This window comes from Papilio polytes, unplaced genomic scaffold (genome assembly GCF_000836215.1).
Source record: "Papilio polytes unplaced genomic scaffold, Ppol_1.0 DF820622.1, whole genome shotgun sequence".
NCBI classification, from domain to species: Eukaryota; Metazoa; Arthropoda; class Insecta; order Lepidoptera; family Papilionidae; genus Papilio; species Papilio polytes.
The window spans coordinates 1,014,791-1,034,890 of NW_013528582.1; the positions used below are offsets into that span (position 1 = coordinate 1,014,791).

The window sequence follows — 20,100 nt, forward strand, 5'->3', positions numbered from 1 at the left end:
GTCACGTCATGTCATTTTGACATTTGCTATTGGTAATTTGACAAACGTAAACAATAATATAAAATTTTCATAATTACATGCGGATGAAGCCGCACGGGAACAGCTAGTTTATATTATAAATGCGAAAGTTTAAATGGATGTATGGATGTTCTTTACTTATCTCCAACATGGACAACGGATCACGATGAAATATGGCATAGAACAGAGCATAGTCGAGACATCACATAGATATAGAGATCACATAGATTATTAAGATGTTTTTTTTATTATTATTTAAATTTTGTTTAACTTAAGCTTGTTTTTTTTTGTTTATCATTATGATTGTCATATAGATTCTCTCTAAATATTAGATAACATGTAATTGTAAATTTAAAACATTACATTAATTTAACAACACCAATAAAGGCTTAATTTATAATTCCGCGCGGACAAACTCACAGGCGACAGTTAGTTTCATATACCTGAATCAACTTAAGTTTACCAGTTTAGTACATGAGCTTCAAGTTCCGAACGTACAGCTTAAATCTGTTTACACGAGATAAAGAGATTTATTATAGTTATTCTGTAACCTGTGTTGGAACATCGCCAGAACACGTGGGCAAATTGTTACATCTGGAACATTCTGATGTGTGCTGATCTCAACTTTCTGTACTCGACTGTAAACATGCGCTCTGCATATCTATAGGCGCTTAAAATCATGAACGAGCACATTTCAACCTTTCGAAAGTTTGGCATCGGTAAGTTTTATCGCTGCCAAATTCGCATAACAGTTTGCCTAATTTATTATCAGCTTCTGAAAGATTTGATCACACTGCGTTATCTAATTTTCCGATGTGAGAAACTCTTTACATATATTTCTTATTACAGACATAAATCTTTTTTCTGACAATTTCCTACCACTTTTTAATCTTATATATCAAAGACATTAATTTTGCCAAAACATGAATTTAAAACATAATAAAAATGTAAGAGAAACACACAAAAATTAAGAAAAGTGTAGTCATACCTTTGATTAGACAATTCGTCTGTTTTTTAATGTAACACAGATTATATACCACATGTGTTTTACCTTGGTAGACCGACTTTACTCATTCTTTTATTATTCGAAAGGTAGATATTGCAGTTTCAATTGTTTTTTATTTCCTTACACTTATGTATATTTTGTGTGCTGCTATATTAGAATGTATATAGTTACTATCGTTTTATCTATTTTCAAGCTGTTGTCCGCTAACTTCGTAAGCGCAAATTTGGACCACGCGTTACGCCATGTTGATAGCGCGTAATTAAAAAAAAATAGCCTATAATATGCTCGTCTAAGTCAGCCACCCCCCAGTGAAAGTGCGGTCGAGATCGCCCAGAACAAACGCGGCTTGCAGACAGACAGACAGACAGAAAAAATTGTTTAAATTCGATTTCCGTTTTCAGCAACGCAAATACTCCATCTTCCCGAAATTTGGAATTTCTTCTTTTGATATTTTAAACAGACATTTCAATTTTATTATATGTATAGGTTATAATCAACTTCCTCAGTACATAGTTGATCGATGTGGTATGCGTTGAGCGTGCGTTATGACTAAAGTTTCTTGTATAGTTCTGAACATGTAATACTCAATGAATACCAATCACGTAGATATTAAATCTGAACATCTTTGCTATCAAAACTTCAAAACCCTAAGCGATTGAAAAAACGAGCCTGGATACGGCAGTGTTTTTTAATGTACTAATAATTGAATGTATTTCAAGTATACATTACAAAACCTTATAACCCCTTAATTTAAAAAAGATAATCCATATCTATACTGATATTGTAAAGAGGAAATATTTGCATTTTTGTATTTATGGAGATAACTCAAAAACTACTAGGCCGATCTCAAAAATTCATTCACATTTAAAAAGCTACGTTATCAGTAAGTAACATAGGTTATGTTTTTTTTATTATTTTTTTAATTTCACGCCTGCGATGTCGCGAGCAACAGCTAATCTATACTATTATAATAAAGCGTAAACACACACTACTTTGTTGCCTAAGATGTCAGCAATTACAGCATATTTTTGAATAATTCTTTTTTTTAATAAAAAGCCCTACACTTACATCATGCTTTAGCCTATATATTTTCACGCCATTAAACTTAGAGGGTAAATAATTTGGAAAAAACCTTCAAGTGGAAAAGGGACCATAATCTACAAGCTGCAAACATCAAGGAAGCAAGATTGTCATTTGTGTCTTTGAATTTTGACATTTGACAAATATAAACAATATAGTTATTATAATTTCAAGCGGATTAAGCCGCACGGAAACTGCTAGTTATCTAATATATTTACAAAATTATTAAATCCTTGGTAGTGTACAAACGTACAAACATGTATATATTTAGGTTTAATAGTAAAAATGTTTTGCAACGACCGATGGTGCTTCCATTAGTAGGAAGTCTGCTCGTTACGTATGGCAATGCACCAAATGCCACTACTTCAAACTGGACGAACACTCCAACTCTAATTTGATGGAAACCCCCGTGCATTTCATGTTTATTTTTTTTAATTGGTACACTTTGATATTAGATATAAACAAGTATTACATAATTAATATACATTTTGTCTTACTTTTCTGTACATCTGTGTTAGTTAACACGTTTACTGCGGTAAGTAAAATCGTAATTCTTCATTTGGTGCGACGGCGGGCCTAAATGCGCCCCCAATGATATTTCTGCCAGTGCATGGCAGGTCTTTTTAGACCCACCAGCACTAGTATGGATTAAATTGTTTTAACTATGTGAAAACATTATGCATACATTTTATGTAACGTAATTTATATCTGAGATAATCGTTTCGCACTAGCAAGAAGGACATGGTTTTCTTAGTCAGCAGCAGCTTATATACCGTGACAGGTCGATATCGGCCTGTTATGCAGTGAGCGTTTTAAGATATTTAAAGTGTGCTAGTAATTATAAAAACGACGCGACTTTTCAAACATAAACGTACCATGTATAATAAATAAGAAAGTTATGTTCCTTTATTTATGTCGCATATATTTTTAAAAACATTTTATTAGTACTTTCAAAACTGTACTGGTTAGTTACATTAAGGTTATTTTAGCACAAAATTAAAATAATTCAAGTTTTGTTAATTCGTGTGCGAATGCAGGACATACAAACGGCCGCATTTCGCAAACATTAAAGCAAATAAATAACAAAGCGAACAGATTTACGAGCATTGCCCGAGTTAATTATGCGTAAACACGAAAATTAAAAGCTCATATTGCATAATCGTGTTAACGCAGCAGACGAATGAATCGACAATGTTGATATGAAATTACGATACGTGTATATACCAATTATCAATCTATCTTTTTTATATAATAAGGAGGCAAACGAGCAAGCGGCCACCTGAACCCGCCAGAAAGGCGAAGCGACCTCTACCCGTAGACATCCGCAATGGGGATGTTTCCTAATGTTACAAATTCAAATAAAGTTATGTTTAATATTTTAAAGACAGTATTTTAAAACCTATAATAACATTTGGAGACCTTAAATGTTTGTCTCCATTGAAATATAAATTAAAAACGCTGCAATATTTTTTACCCTCCATTACTCTATCTCAAACACCAATCAGAGCTCGGTGACGTAGCATCTTCGCAAACAACATGGCAGTGTGACCAGCTTCAGTGAATGTCAGTGCATTTTGTAGTTTTAGTTTTTTTTTTTATGATTATAATAATTGAGTTTGCGTGTGTTATATTATGAGGACTCCATTATTAAGTGTTTTTATATTTACGACATATTTTACGAGCAAATTTTTCGATTACTATGACGAAAAATAAATAGTAAAAGTTATTTGTATAGCTAATTCAATTTACGTCTGGTCACTTTGAATGACTTTGACAGACCACGACGCGAGGTTTGTTAGCAAAGAAGTGACGTCATGTCGTGAGGCGTTTTCGCGGTCTTTCGAGAAGTTGTTTTTAGTTAAGTGTTTTTGTAATTAAATGTTGCGTTTATGATTTTATTACATTTTTTTTCTTGTTTAGATATGGTTTATCTACATAATAAAAGCAATTCCAAAAATTAGGAAACATCCCCATTGCAGATGCGTTGCCTACCCTAAATCGACAGAGGAGGAGACGAACATAAAGGGGATGTTTCCCTGAAAAGTCCTGCACTTACGACACGCTTTAGGATATATATTTTTACGCTATAAAACTTAGGGGTTAAATAAATTTTAAAAAACCTTCATGTGGGAAAGGGACCATAAACTACACACCAACATTAAGAAAGCAAGGCTATAATGGTAACGGAAATTTTGACATTTCCAATTGAATATTTGAGATATGTGAACAATAAAACAACGTTTTTATAATTTCATGCGCATGAAGCCGCATATTGACTTAGTCAGAAACTGATTTCAATTCCCTACCTTAGTAATCTATAAATACTTATTCTCTGCCTACCTCTTTACTTATATTAAAGTATAAAATAATTATTTACTTACCTATTAGTACTGCGTAAAAGCTACGCAACGTCAACGTAGCCACTTATCTAGTTAGGTCAAGCGGAGCTTATAAGCTTAATGTTAACAGGCTTATTCTGCTTAGGTCGAGGTCGAAAGCTCGCTACATTTGTGTTACAATAACGTGTAACATTTGCCTATTTTACGTTACAAAAAATAGCAACGTCGCCTCATAAAAGAGTCGAGGGCTTGTCCACTTTATCCACGTGTCGTTACGTCGGATCCGGCGCGTGACCGGAATGCAAAACTTTTATTTGCATGCTTTAAAAAATAAAGTAACACAGGTATCATGATATACTGAAACAAAGAGAAAATATTTACGTCAATTTTATGTATTATTTCCAACAGTTTTGTAGCCTACCAGCTTTCGACCACGACTACGTCCGCGTGAAATTAAAAAAACTAAGTAGCCTATGTCTTCTTCCATTTCCACTTGTATTGCCACTGTTTGCCTTGAAGAGGCATTTAAACATTCGCCGGGCTTAAGGTGACCGAGCGCAGATGGCGCTTAGCCTAAACCTCGTTTATAGGTAACTAAGCTCGAGGGTTCCTTTAGGAGGCTCGGCACGGCCCATAACCTCGTTATTATGTGTTCTTCCAGACGCTCCTCTACATATACCAAATCTCATCCAGATTGGCTCAGCAGTTAATAACAAACATCCATTCATATAAACTTTCGCATTTATAATATTGCATTTAATGTCTTAAAATCTATAATAACAGAAGCTTTTAATGTACCATTACTTAGTTTAATATTTTTGTAAGTATTTCTCTAACATGTACATAGCTCGTTAAGCCTTAATCTCAGTGCAACGAGGCAACCTTAATTACGAAGGCTTGTTGCACGCGACACAGTCATACTGTTACAGCTTGTTTTCAGCTGAAACTCTTAAAACGTTCTCCTGGAATTTACTTTAATACGGACAATGGAGCGTATACTTTGTTAATAGATTTCGTTGAGAAATTGTTTACAAGAACACACTCATGTTGTGATAAATCTTACTTCTTACTAATATTATAAATGCGAAAGTTTAGATGGATGGATGGATGTTTGTTAGCGTTTGTAGCTTAAACGGCTGAAAGGATCTCCATGAAATTTGGCACAGGTTTAGAGCATAGTCTGGAAGAACACATAGGCTACTTTTTATCCCGGGAATAGTTACGGTTCCCGTGGGATTCATTAATTTAATTTTTTGATATTTATTCGATCAATCTGTAACGGTTCAACATATCTTATTGAAATTTGGCACAGATATAAAGCAAAGCCTGGAGTACACGTGGGATAAGGTTCATTCCCGAGAAATGTCCGGTTCCCGAGGGATATGTAGCTTTTTGTTATTTATATAGTTCGTATGTTTTCTAATACCACGCGGACGAAGTCGCGGGCAACAGCTAGTCAATTAATAATTATACTTTATATGAAATTGTAATTAGTACAAGTTTGTTAGAAATTTCTAAAAAGTCAAGTGGTTGCTATGTATAGAAAGTTCATTTCTAAATTATGGAAATAGAAGTATAGAAGCAGAAGTAAAGATATCATTTTCAAATATAATTTAATAAAAAGTCCTACTTCTAAAGATCCCGTCCCCCCCTCCCCCCTTGACTGCATAAGACAGCTCCATCTTTGTGATAAACATCTTGTTTGTGCCACACAGCTCAAAGGTAGTTATGATCAAACGGAGGATATCATTTCAATGTATGATTTCTTGTTAATTATGATTAAACACACACCTTCAGACACATGTGTATGTATTCTACACTTGCTTTCGCCCGCGACTCGTACGTGGAATTAAGACCAAAAGTAAGTAGCCTATGTGTTCTCCTTCGAGAATCCTCTACACCATTGCAAAAAAAAATCTGTCCAACTGTTTAGGCTACAAACCTTAACAATCCAAACATTAACATTGATAATATTAGCACGATTTTATTTACAAATCTATATAAAATATACTATTTGAATAACATAATAAATATCTGTTAGTGAATTTAATACAAAAACTTTTTAAGTATTTTTTTTTATAACATAAAGTGGCAAACGAGCAAGCGGCCACCTGAAACCGCCAAAATGGCGAAGCGACCGCTGCCCATAGACATCCGCAATTGCAGATGCGTTGCCTACCCTTATACGACGGAGGAGGAGACGCACATAAAGAGGATATTTCCCCTTCCTATGCATCTCCTCCACCGTCAAATCCACATCCTCTTCCCAACCTCTCCTTATAAGAAAAATGTGGTAAATAGAAAGGGACTTAAATTAGGCCTCCGGCACCACACTCATCAGACGAAACACGGAATTGCTTCCATTTCACGCCTATCTTCTGTGTGGTCGTGGTATTTCCGGGCGTACCGGCCCATTCGTGCTAAGATGTTAAAGCGGGCACTACCACTGTTAAGTATGAGAGTTCGTTTGTTTTTGTACACCTGTTTCGACATTAGCAACTCTACAATAAGCATAACAACTACTTTATACATTCAAACCTATCTACTAAAAGTTATGATTTCGCATCGAAATCTAAAGTTTTCGAATTCCGTTTAAATAATTGACTACATAAAGTTTTGAGCTCAACGGGAACTATTAGCGCTATTAGCAATTTATAGAAGTTTTGAACTTATCCCCTTTGTCCACGCGCTCGCTTGGCTTTTAGCCGCTTTAAGATTACGCTCAAGTAGCTTACAGCAATCTTGTACTCGGAATTCCTAATTACCGAAATACTACTCGATCCGAAGTCAAATTTCATTAGTAAAGGATATATGGAAATAAGGATAGATCCGAAGTACGAATTTTAAACTAAAACCTTCTTTTAGAAACTATCCTGGACTTAATCTTTCTCTAAGACGGTCTACGGATTGACAGACTGGCAGGTATTAAAAAAAAAGGTTGTCTAACCTCTGCGTGATAAATTTAGCCTGAGAACTCATTTCGTATTCATATAAAACTATTGTTATAATAAGAAAAGATTTATTTATTTGCTAAATAGGTTATGAAACTACATAGTCATAAAAAAGAGAAGGGTACGGATACAAAAGTACATATGTGTTAAATTTTTACCACACAGGAGAAGCTGTGGCTTATTAATTTCTAATTAAACGTACAAAATTGTCATATTAAATGACGTCACAAGAAATCTTTAAAAAACACTAGTAATTATACTGATATTACAAATGCGAAAGTTTAGATGGATGTTTGTTAGAGTTTGTTGCCAAAACGGCTAAACGGATCTGGATGAAATTTGGCATAAATGTAGAACATAATCTGAGAGGACGCAAGTCTTACTTACTTTCGTTTTTATTTAATTCCAAGCAGTCGGAGTGGCGGGCAAAAGTTAGTCTTTAATAATACAGATTGAAATACTACAGTTACATTTCTACATACAATTCCTAGTTATATCAGATTCAAAAAGGATTTGAATAGCATTGTGAGCCTAAGAGTCCTAAGCTCGCACGGGCACGTATAATCAGATTAGTTGAGCTTAAAGCTCTGGGACGTAGCGTATTAAATATGAACATTGCAATGCTCATACCAGATTCCTTTTACGGAAAATTGTAATGCAATATATTTAAAATAAATGATGATGATGATGAACTATAACAAATAAATGTATCTTGAAAAAAAAAATATTGTAACTTTACCATGTATGTTGTGAATACTGTTTTCGTAACATACTCCCACGGCATATTATTAGAAAAAAGTTTAGATGGATGGATGTTTGTTAGAGTTTGTAGCCTAAATTGCGGAACGGATCTCGATGAAATTTGACATAGATGTATACCATAGTCTGGAAGAACACATGGGCTATACATTTGCCTTTTTAAACGCGGAACGAGTCATAAGCGAAAGTTAGTATTCAATGAATAATAAAAAAACTAGAGTGCATGTATCTTTTCCTCCTTCAGATGTCCGTTAGTGAGGTGGTCGTAAAATAAATTTACATTTAAATCACCTGAAGCACTTAACTACTCTCACAATGCAAACTCCCTCCACTGTGTTAACATAAAATGTTAATTTAGAAAGGTTTTTAACACTTTTAAAAACAACACGAGCTCGTGCTGTTATTTTTAATTATCACACTATAAATAAACTTTAAACTTTACAAGAAAGTTTATCTTAACTTAGTTTTTTTTGGTAATATAAGGAAACTTGAAAACTAAGTTAATACTTAAATTAGTTAACTTATTTAAATCTTCGCTAACTTAATAAAGATACTTAACTTAAAAACAGCCTTAACCATAATAAGATAGAATATTTGTATGTATGTTTGAAGGCTGGTTGAAAGGACGCTACTAGTCCGCTAGACGTTTTGTTCCTACTTTAAGCAATACTAGCTGTTTCTCGCGACTCCGTCTGCCTGGAATTAAAAAATAGTAAAAACCATAGTGTACGTTACTCCATGATAACGTAGCGTTTAGGTGAAAGAAATTTATTTCAATGCATACAAAAATACAAATCATTTTTGTAATATTAGTATAAGAGATGACGGCGGCAGCTACATAAAATACAAGTTTCATAAACAATGGGTGCACAGCTCGTTTGTCGGTCGACGTACAACTTATATGCCAACCACCCTCAAATTTTCACTTAAAAACTACCAACTGTATTTACATGTACCTCGGTAGAAATCAGTAGTTTACATTTAAAAAAAAGTGGTTATTGTGCGACAACCTTAATAGATAGATATATACTATCGTGGACTTTTTCACGTGAATTCTTCCATACATCATTTTTATGTAGGTCTTATAGTTTAGGCTACGTAAGCAAAGAAAGCAAAAATGACCCTAAATTTCGTCGCGCAATTTTGAGCTACACTATTTAACTACGTCGTAGTCTTAGACTCCAAAAATCAAACAAAAAAATGGGACCCACCTGCAAGTATTACCTTTCGGATAAAAAATGAATTATCAAAATCGGTCCTCTAGCGGCGGAGTAATGCCGTAACACACATAAAAAATAAAAATAAAAAAAAAATAAAAACATACAGACGAATTGAGTACCTCCTTCTTTTGGGAAGTCGGTCAAAAAATAGTATAAAAACAACACAAAAAAAAGGCTTTTAAAATTCTATCATCAAAAATTAGATTGTAACATTTAAAAACGATACAATGCGCAAAATTACATACACTAAAGTGAATGGAAAACATTTTTCATATATTTGTCTACTCAACGTGTATACTATCCAAGTCGTGTTTTACTCGTAAACTAGATATAATGTGATCGTGGGTACACACGGGTTTCGAGTCACATCTGTTCCGATCGACGATTCAACCATTAACTGTACAAAATGATAGTATGCACTTACGAAACAGTGTACTACATATGTTTATAACATTACGCCTATTTTAGCTGCAGTCAAATTTGAACTCTCTTGTCATCTGAACACAACGCATAAACATTCGTAACTAGCTGTTTCCGAGCGGCTTCATCCGCGTGAAATTATAAAAACTTTATTGTTTACATTTGTAAAATGTCAAAATTCAAATGCATAAATGACAACCTTGGTTTTTTTTATGTTGGCAACTCGTAGCTTATGGTCATTTTCCCACATTAAGGTTTTTATCCAAAATGTTTAACTCCTAAGTTTAATGGCGTGAAAATGTAAAGCCTAAAGCGTGACGTAAGTGTAGGGCTTTTCATTAAAGAAATAATTGTTCAAAAATATACTGTAATTGCTGACATCTTGGGCAACAAAGAAGTGTGTGTTTACGCTTTATTATAATAGTATAGATAAAATAAAAAATAAAATAGTATAGTACAGATGACAGGCGATACGCGGTGTTACGAAGTGTAACATACGCATCAAAGCTCGTTGGTTTCCCCGTAACAGTATGTAATGCATGCTCACATTATTACATGTTATATTACACCGCGTAACATTAATTAATAAAAAGTTATGTAACAAAATGTTGGGCATTTTAAATAAATTTATAAATTAAACTTAATATTTACGTTGTTTAATTCAATTGTCACTTTAAAGTTACAAAATTAACTGCGTAAAAAAAGTTTTTTTTTTTTTATTTCTAAGAAGTTTTTTATGTTGTCAAAATAGATACAAAAGTCTTCGCTGCTTGAAGACATGTAATTAAATCGAGTGTATAAGTTGCAATTGCAGTTCCGTCAACCGCCGAGCGGTGGCGCCACATGCTAACGACGTGTCATTTGTCCGTTTGACCGCAGCATTTAGCGGGAATTAAGAATATTAATGTGACCATTCCTCCCTTTTCAACAAACTATTTTATACCACCGCTTCGACACAATACTATCATTTTTATTACCTTACTAATGTTAAAATTGCGATGGATGGATGTTTGTTACGAGTTTGTAGCCTAACGACTGAAAATTTCGATGAAATTTGGCATAGATCTAGAGCATAGGCTGGAAAAACAGGTACTTTTGTTTCTTTTTTCAATTCCATGCAGACGGAGTCGCGGGCGCAAACTAGATTAAAATAATCTTTATGATGATATATTTAGTAAAGTCGTTAGGACTTTTACAGGTATAATTTCAAGGAAAAACTTGTATATACAATAAATAAATAATTAAAAAACTCTTTGAAAAAAAGATGTTCTACATTGGACATGAGAATAAAAACCGTAAAATATTATGAACTCCGCCTTTTTATACATTCAAATTGTATAAAGACAGCGCGGATCTTTCTTATATTAAAAACGAAATTAATAAATCCAAAATATTGCTGTTTTGTTAAAAATAAACGATGTGACGTCAGAAACGGAGAAGCGATTCAGGAAAATCTTATTTCTCTTTTAATACATTGCCCTCCTTAGAGGCCAGTTCCTTTCTTATAGTTAATAAATGCTTATTTTTCTGTTACCGAAGAGAAACGAAAATAATTTATTAACAGCATCTATGATTGTATTTTTGTTACAAATATAAAATATTCAACAAACTGTAGTTCAACTAGCGAACAGGCGTTTCAACCAGCATTAGGTGACATTGGCTCCGATTTATCTATATCTATATCTATATCTACATCTACATCTACATCTACATCTACATCTACATCTACATCTACATCTACATCTACATCTACATCTACATCTATATCTACATCTACATCTACATCTACATCTACATCTACATCTACATCTATATCTATACTTATTAACTTCTTGCGAATGAAGCCGCATGGGAACAGCTCGTAAAAGATAAATATTAAAAAGATTTAAGCATATACACATTGGTACAGATAATCTTTCAACGCTACGGTAGATTCCTCAGTATCCTTGCGAGCTCTTGTGCAGCAGACGGTGAATTTCTCGCAGGACTGTTCGTTGTAGCGACGTGCGTTTGTCAAACTGAGATCCAACTCGTACCCGAGAGACACCGCCGCCTTCGATAGCTCTTTCAAACATGCGCTATGATTTATTCTGTAAACATAAAGTGACTGGAGATGATCGAAAACTAGCAAAAGGATACCTGAAATAAATATTCAAGTACTAAATGTAAAATACCAGTTATTGCTCGCGACTTCGTCTGCGTGAAATTAAAAAATAATTATCATGAAGCCGCACGGGAACAGCTTCTACAGTTATAACCCCAAATAAGTATACAACTAAGTCTTCATACATACTTGTCCCTGTCTCGTTCATACTGTTTGTTAGTATCAAATTTACTGGTAGCATTAGCTAATGCCGCTTGCATATGGTTGCGTGTGATCGTTATCATTTCCTCTGCATATTTTCCCATCTTTGTGATAGAGTTTCTCGCCTCCTCTGTACATTTGTAGATCTGTGCCACATGACGACTTGCGATGGTACGCGCGTACCGACGTTCCTCGTCACACATTGCTAAAACGAATAAACAATTACAATAGTCACAATTGCCAGTACAAATTTAAATGTAGCAGTATGCAAATTAATCTTCTTTCTTTCTTCGTTTGAGAAGTTGAATTTTTTGAAGACTATTTTTTTAAATCGTGTGAAATCATGGAGCTATCGGCAAAGCTTTGGCGCACAAGTAATGTTTTTTAGAAGTAGAGTCAAATTTAATTACAGTGCCATCTAACGGGTTACGATTTTACGCTCTCTTATTTTAAATTATAATTGGTTGAATAATTTCATAGTAGATTTCAGATTAGCTCTTACCCGCGACATAATCAGGGCGTATTTAAAAAAAAATTAAATAGTCTATTGTTCTTCCAGACTAAGCTATGCTATCTATGCTTTTAATGGAGAGAACCTCCAGCCGTCATCCGGCCTTCATTCGTTTAGGATATATCTTCCTAATATACTTATGCTTTTATAACATTAGTAAGAAGTAAGAATACCTGGGACCGCCAATCGGTCTGACAATTTAATCAACTCTTCATATACTTTCTGCTTTATCCTTATCGCAGCGCTGATCTCGTCTTTCGTCTTCCGAAGTATCTTATTGGTCATCTGCTGATATGACGTCTGGATGTTTTTGTGATACGTGTCCAAGAACGGACCAATAACTGTATCTACGTATTGACTTATTTTACTACAATAAAATTAAAAGATGACCAGGAGTAAAAAAAAAACTCTATTTTAAATGAAGACAATCGAACACTTAACTAAGAGGTGGAATTTTTAAAAACACGACACCTGATAGAACACACTTCCAGGACCAATTACTCGTCTGACGTTCACTTTCATTCTAAAAACTTAATATGTTCAACAAGTTTCAGGCCACTACAATTTTTTTTAATTAACACGTTCATTCTTTAATTTGAATTTAATCCAGAATATAGCTAAATATCCCATTAAGAATATTTGAATTTCGAACACGGAAGTCGACAAAAAACAATCGCTGCTAGACAGCTTTGGAAATCTCGTCTTAAATACATACCTATTAGTAATACTTAAGCTAAATCTCCTTGTATCTCTTACTGATGACAGATTGCCCCAAGCCTCCTTCACCTTAGCTATATGATGGTCCATTTCCACAGGTAGATATTGCCATGGAGGTATTTCAAAACAAAGTCCACCATCTAACCTTAAATGGACACTACGATCCTGCGAAAATATTAATTTTAAACTCTTATTTGCATTCAATCATTAACTACTTAAATTATTCGTGTAGAGGTAACAGTGATAGAGCCCGCTTTAACATCTTCGCACTGTAGGGCTGGCTCGCCCGGTCACGACCACACAGAAAACAGGCGTGAAGTGGATGCAATTCCGCGTTTCGTCTGATGAGTGTGGGGCCGGAGGCCTAATTTTAGTCCCTTTCCCTTTCCATCCTTTCCTTAAAAGGAAAGGATTAGAATATAAGGATAATAAGAATTAAGGGTAGGCAGCGCATCTGCAATTGCGGATGTCTATGGGCAGCGGTCGCTTCCCATTTCTTTGGATTGTCACGGCCGCTTGCTCGTTTGCCACCTTATATTAGAAAAAAAGGGGGTCGTGCAAAATATACGTAAGTGACACTCGTAGTCGTTAAATGTGTCTAGATGACAGTTAAGCATTTTAAATAATTTAAATAATTAATAAGTAAGCTTTAGTAAACATGCACCCAACTCTCGATCGTTAAAATCTTACTTCTTACTAATCTTATAAATGCGACAGTTTTGATAGATTGAAGGATGGATGGATGTTTGTTAGAGTATGTAGCCTTAACGGCTGAACGGAACTCGATGAAATTTGGTATAGAGCTAAATGATAGTCTAAAAGAACACATAGGCTACTCACTTTTATTTTTTTAATGACACCCGGACGAAAGCAAGAAGATAAATAAATATTTAAATTGCCTTTTTAATTTTAAGGCGCTTATTTTTTTTATTCAATTAAATAGAAATTAATTAATAATTTAACCATACCCTGCAACTAATCGCTGAATAAAAAGGTTCAATTAAAAATAACTTTATAACTGACACCACATATATCAAAAACTTCAAATACGTGTACATTTTTAATCACAAACTATATTTTCATCGATTGCTTACGTATAAAGCAATTATAAATTGCAACTAACCGTAAATACCTTAAACATTTTTAATTAAAAAGTAAAAAAATAATAATTTGCAACAGTATAAAAATATTTTATCATTTTTTCAAAAAGTCTGCATAAATTAAAAACAGCGTTTGTTAAATGATATTCAAGATTTTTTTAAGTAATTAACTTTCAAGTGGAAAGGAGCACTTTACAATTTTTTTTCTCGTAAAAATTGTTTAAGAAAGCGTGAAATTAATTGGAGAACGAATTGTTTGCACGCTTAATAGTTAAACGAGAAAAATTAAAATTGACTTTGAAAATTTACGCTTAATATAATAGTCATTATAAAGTGAATAGTTAAGTAGACTAATTTATTTTAAGATAGAAAAAAATCTAAAGTAAATGAAACTCATAGTTATAAATGTGAAAGTTTGGATGAAAGGATATTTATAACTAGTTCTTCTTATTAAGGTGCCTCTCCGACTAGCGAAGGTTGGCGGTCAGTTCTCCAAATTTGACTTTATCTCTTGTAAAGCGAAACAGTTGGGCGGCACTCGCAAATTCTGTCCACTCTCGGATGTTGCGTAACCACGATTTCTTTCGACGACCAACACTCCTTTTGCCGGCAACTTTTGTCACTAGTTACATATCTAAAAAAGAACACAGTCTGGGAATACAGGCTACTTTTTTTAATCAATTAAAGTCAATGATAATTAATTTAAAATCTTTACCTTTTGCCTAACTAAGTTCTTCGCAAATAATTTGACAGATTTGAGTATTAAGTGTCCAATCTACTGAAGGAATTAGTTTCATAATATTAGAAAAACTCGTTGATCAGGCGCACGATTGTCGATTGTTTCGCAGCCCATTCAACTGTTTAGTTGCACAACTAAAAATCGAGTATTATACACCTACATATAAGAGCATAACAATCAAAGCGAGACTAAACAGTTCTCGGATAGTATAATTTCAGATGTGCGCACGCTCTTGACACGATTTATTCCTGCGTTAGATTTCCAGATACAAAAATAAAGAATTCTTTTTAAATGTACATCTTTAAGTACCTTTTTTTTCTTTTCTTTGCCAAAATATAGTTAACAGTCGCAAATACTTTTAATATCAGATTAAAAATAAATCATTTTAGTTACCTTGTTATACTTTGGTAAGAAAAATTAACTCTTAAATTCTCATAAATACAATTGTAACTGAGAAACAGTGACGTAAAACGAAACGAAACATGGAAAGCCGGCGGTATTATCTATAATAGAAATCTTTTAGATTTATTGACTTTGCGGTAAAGTCGACGGTTTTCGGTTAAATTACGGCCTGTGACTGCATCGAAAGCTGCTTATTCTAAGAAAAAAAAATTCTATATCCAAATATTCTTTATTACATTGACTTCAAAAATAAGTGTATTTCTAGCCTTGAAATGCGTACGCGTGTTCTAAATAACAAAATTTTTGGAATATAGAAGTAATTTTAAGGCAAATTGTCAGATCATTTCAAACAAAAATCTTGTAGTCAAATAAACTTTAGTGAATATTTTATAAACATTTTTCGTAGATCCATCATTATTTAGAACTAGCACTAGAGTGCAGCTATTAAGCCATATTTAATATCTGAATGCTGGAGACTCGTCCATCAGAACTAATTGCTTGTTACCATAAGAGCACTACGCGAAATACACGTTACATTCGAATCACAGTTTTTCGCTAGTTTCGTACTGGCCAGTTAGAAAAAAATGAAGAAGTTTTTAAAAGAAAAGAAAAAAATTCAAAAACTTCTTATCAGCCAGTAATTTTTTAAATTCGGCATGACCCGAAATAAGAATTATCACCAATTGATCATGGTGGATTGAAACCCCCAAGAGACTTTAAAAACGTTGTACAACAAATATAAGTAGATAATATCGTACTCTTCAACAGCCAAATACTTTGAAAAATAACTTACCAACAGTGGTAGATCCCGCTTTAACATCTTCGCACGAATACGCCGACTCGTCCGGTGCAGTACCACCACCACACAGAAAACAGGCGTGAAGTGAAAGCAATTCCGCGTTTCGTCTGATGAGTGTGGTGCCGGCGGCCTAATTTTTTCCCTTTCCCTTAACATCCCATTCTTAGAAAAGGATGGGAAGGAAAAGTGGATTTCACGGTGGAGGCGACGCATAGGAAGGGGAAATTTCCTCTTTATGTGCGTCTTCTCCTTCGTCAATTAAAGGTAGGCAACGCATCTGCAATTGCGGATGTTTATGGGCAGCGGTCGCTTGCCATTTCGGCGGCTTCAGGTGGCCGCTTGCTCGTTTGCCACCTTATATTATAAAAAAAAAAACTAATCATATATAACAGTTTACGCGTATTGTCTTCGGCAATGACGCGCATGATCAATGTATGCATCCTGTATAATCTAAAAAGTATATTTTTATCACTTAAGACCTTACAAAAGCATTCGAGTCGACACATCAAAGTCGTGATACGATCGAGCCTTAACACAGCGATACCGAAAAAGATTGACTACAGAAGGTATCGAGACGTTTAAATATATACGTGACTCCATTACGAAAGCTTTCGAGGGCGTCGACTGGAAACGTCAAAGGGAAAGCTTAAGAGAGAATTCTTTTATTCCCTGCATACGTAACGTGTTTATAACTTGACATTGTTTTTTACTTGATACTTGGGAATATTAAGGTTTTAATTTTATGAAACCGTTTTTTAACGATATCTTAAATTATGTTAACAATGCCGCGGTATGACCGCCCTGCGTGTTGAACAGGAAGAGACACTACAGGTCTGCCAATTACGCAGTCTTATAAGTCTCCCCCCCCTTGACCTAGTAAAAAGAGAGTACCGTCGGAATCGCGCTTAGGGTTCTAGTAGCGCTAAAACCGGTATTTCAATTTTCACAAACAACGCTTTTGGAATTATGAGAATTTTTTTTTATTGTTTACAATTGTCAAATTATCCAATTGCAAATGTCAAAATGACATAGCATGATGACAAACCATGGCAACCTTGCTTCCTTAATGTTGGCAGCTCGTAACTTATGATCTCTTTTCTACATTAGGGTTTTTATCGAATTTATTTACCCCCTAATTTTTATAACATGTATATATATATAGCCTAAAGCTTGGCATAAGCGAAGGGCTTTTTATTAAAAAAATAATTATTTAAAAATATGCCGTAAACGCTGATATCTTACGCCACAAAGAAGTGTTTGTTTACGCTTTATTATATTAGTATAGATAATGAAGTATGAAACATTTTCCGAGAAGTTGTTGTGTTAAACATAGATGGCGCTAATAGCTTCTACTTCTTATGATTATAAAAAAAAATGTCTATGCTTCAATAACATATTTAAAAAGTATATTTGAACTTTTAATATGAATAGATGGAAAATCCATATATCTAAAATGTAAGTTAACTCCGTACGTTTCAAAGCTAACAATGGCGTCTCTACAAATTGCAACGGAACTTGAAATTAGTTTCCTGATTTCAATTTCTACTCAACATTCAGCTTCTTCAAATGTAAAACATTTAATAACTTTTAATATTAAATTTATTCAATGTAATGTGAATGGAATTATGATTTACGACATTTATTTAATTGTTAATTCACTTTTTTATCTTTCTTTTTTTAATCTGGGTAATTCAGTTAATTAAAATTATGAAAAAATCAAACAAAAAATGGGACCCACCTGCAAGCATTACCTTTCGGATAAAAAAAGAATTATCAAAATCGGTCCACTAGCGGCGGAATTATGCCGTAACACACATAAGAAAAAAACATATAGACGAATTGAGTACTTCCTTCTTTTGGGAAGTCGGTAAAAAAATGGGTGAAACAATGTCTTACAAGACTGTATATGTGTAAATGTAGGAATTATTTAATTTTAAGGCAACTCTTCTAAAAAATGGTTCTTAAGTTTTTTTATATTCGTTTATATTCTGAGGAAGCCTTTCTAAGAAAGTTTATGCTTTACAACTGATATGATAATTTACTCTTTTATATGACAATTAAAATAACAATTTAACATTTTTCAACGCTGGCAACTAGTACACTATAAACTAAAAAAGGTATGCAATAGTGAACTTACTTCCAACAAGAATTCCTTTTAATATCACGTTCGTAGAAAGTTTTCCAACACAGAAGTAGTAAAAAATAATCAGTTTTGCTATTCGTTTAGCGTCATGTAAAGATTCTGCGGCGGCCAATTACTGCATGAAAAGGCTTTGTAGAACATTTTATAGTAAGACTAGCTGTTCCCGTGCGGCTTCATCCGCATGAAATTATGACATTTTCATTTATTGTTTACATTTGGCAAGTTATCAATAGCAAATGTCAAAATGACATGACATGACAAACCTAGCTGCCAACATCAAGGTTTTTATCCAAAATATTTACCCCCTAAGTTTAATGGCGTGAAAACATATAGCCTAAAGCGTGACGTAGGTGTAGGGCTTTTTATTAAAAAAAGAATTTTTCAAAAATATGATGTAATTGCTGACATCTTAGGTAACAAAGAAGTGTGTGTTTACGCTTTATTATAATAGTATAGATTAAATCGATGTGAAGCTTATTTCTTTCGTGCAGATATGCATTTCAGAATCTCTTACATCAGGCACTTAAAGTTTAACTGCTCGAATACCCATACTAAGAGCGTGCGCACACCTTTAACTAAACTATCGCACAACTATTTAGTCGCGCTTCGAATCCTATGAGATTTTATGTAGGAGAGAACACTACTCGATTTTTAGTTGTGCAACTAAATTGAATTGGCTGCGAAACAATCGACAATCGCACCAGATGTGCTATAGTTTAGTGAAATGTGTGCGCCCGTTCTTATGGTAATCTTACTAATATTATAATTGCGATATAGATGGATGGATGTTTGTTACTTAAGAACACTTCGCCTAAAATGCTGATCGGATCTCGATGAAATTTGACATAAATGTAGAGCATAATCTAGAACACATAGGCTACTTACATCTGTTTTTTTTTTAATTCCACGCGTAGTCACAAGCTAATGCTAGTTTTATTATAAAGTTTATCTGTGAGTTATAGATTTGCTTGCATTCTCCGTGTAGAGGCCAAACGTAGAGCCGGAGCCAGGAAACTAATTTCAAGTTTCGTTCCAATTTGCGAAGTTGGCATTGTTAGCATAGAATTGTAGTTCTTAGGCAGAATATTACGTTTGTTTTCAGTATAAAGTAGCTTCTTATACGTTGATTAATAAAGACGTAAAGACGTTTGATTGTTACATGGAACATCTTCAACCTACCCTCCTGCTTGTGCCGAGTCTTTCTTCCATCATCACCATCTTTACCCGCCATATTTACTCCCTGACGCATCTTTCACAATTCATGCAAACTTCCTTCGGTCTTCCACTACTTTTTGACCGACTTTCCAAAAGAAGGAGGTATTCAATTCGACGATATGTTTTTTTTTTTTTTATGTGTGTTACGGCATAACTCCGCCGCTAGTGGACCGATTTGGATAATTCTTTTTTTATCCGAAAGGTAATGCTTGCAGGTGGGTCCCATTTTTTGGTTTAATTTTTTGTAGTCAATGTTCGCTTGCATGCATGTTACCTTGTTCATTATTTTAACTTAAAAAAAATCCTTTTTTTATATTTCTAGAAATCCATAATAAAATTATTAAACACACCACTAGAACTTGAATTAAGTAAACCT

At 34.0% G+C, this 20,100-nt stretch overlaps 1 protein-coding gene across 1 annotated transcript; it reads right to left on the reverse strand.

Moving 5' to 3' along the window:
• Positions 1-11,678: 11,678 nt before the first annotated feature.
• On the reverse strand, positions 11,679-19,740 carry LOC106110416. Its single transcript, XM_013292241.1, has 5 exons — positions 19,669-19,740; positions 13,325-13,491; positions 12,783-12,976; positions 12,087-12,303; positions 11,679-11,883 (listed from the first exon to the last, which is right to left on the reverse strand). The coding sequence occupies exons 1-5, from the start codon at positions 19,738-19,740 to the stop codon at positions 11,679-11,681; spliced, it is 855 nt and encodes a 284-aa protein (XP_013147695.1).
• Between the last annotated feature and the right edge of the window lie 360 nt (positions 19,741-20,100).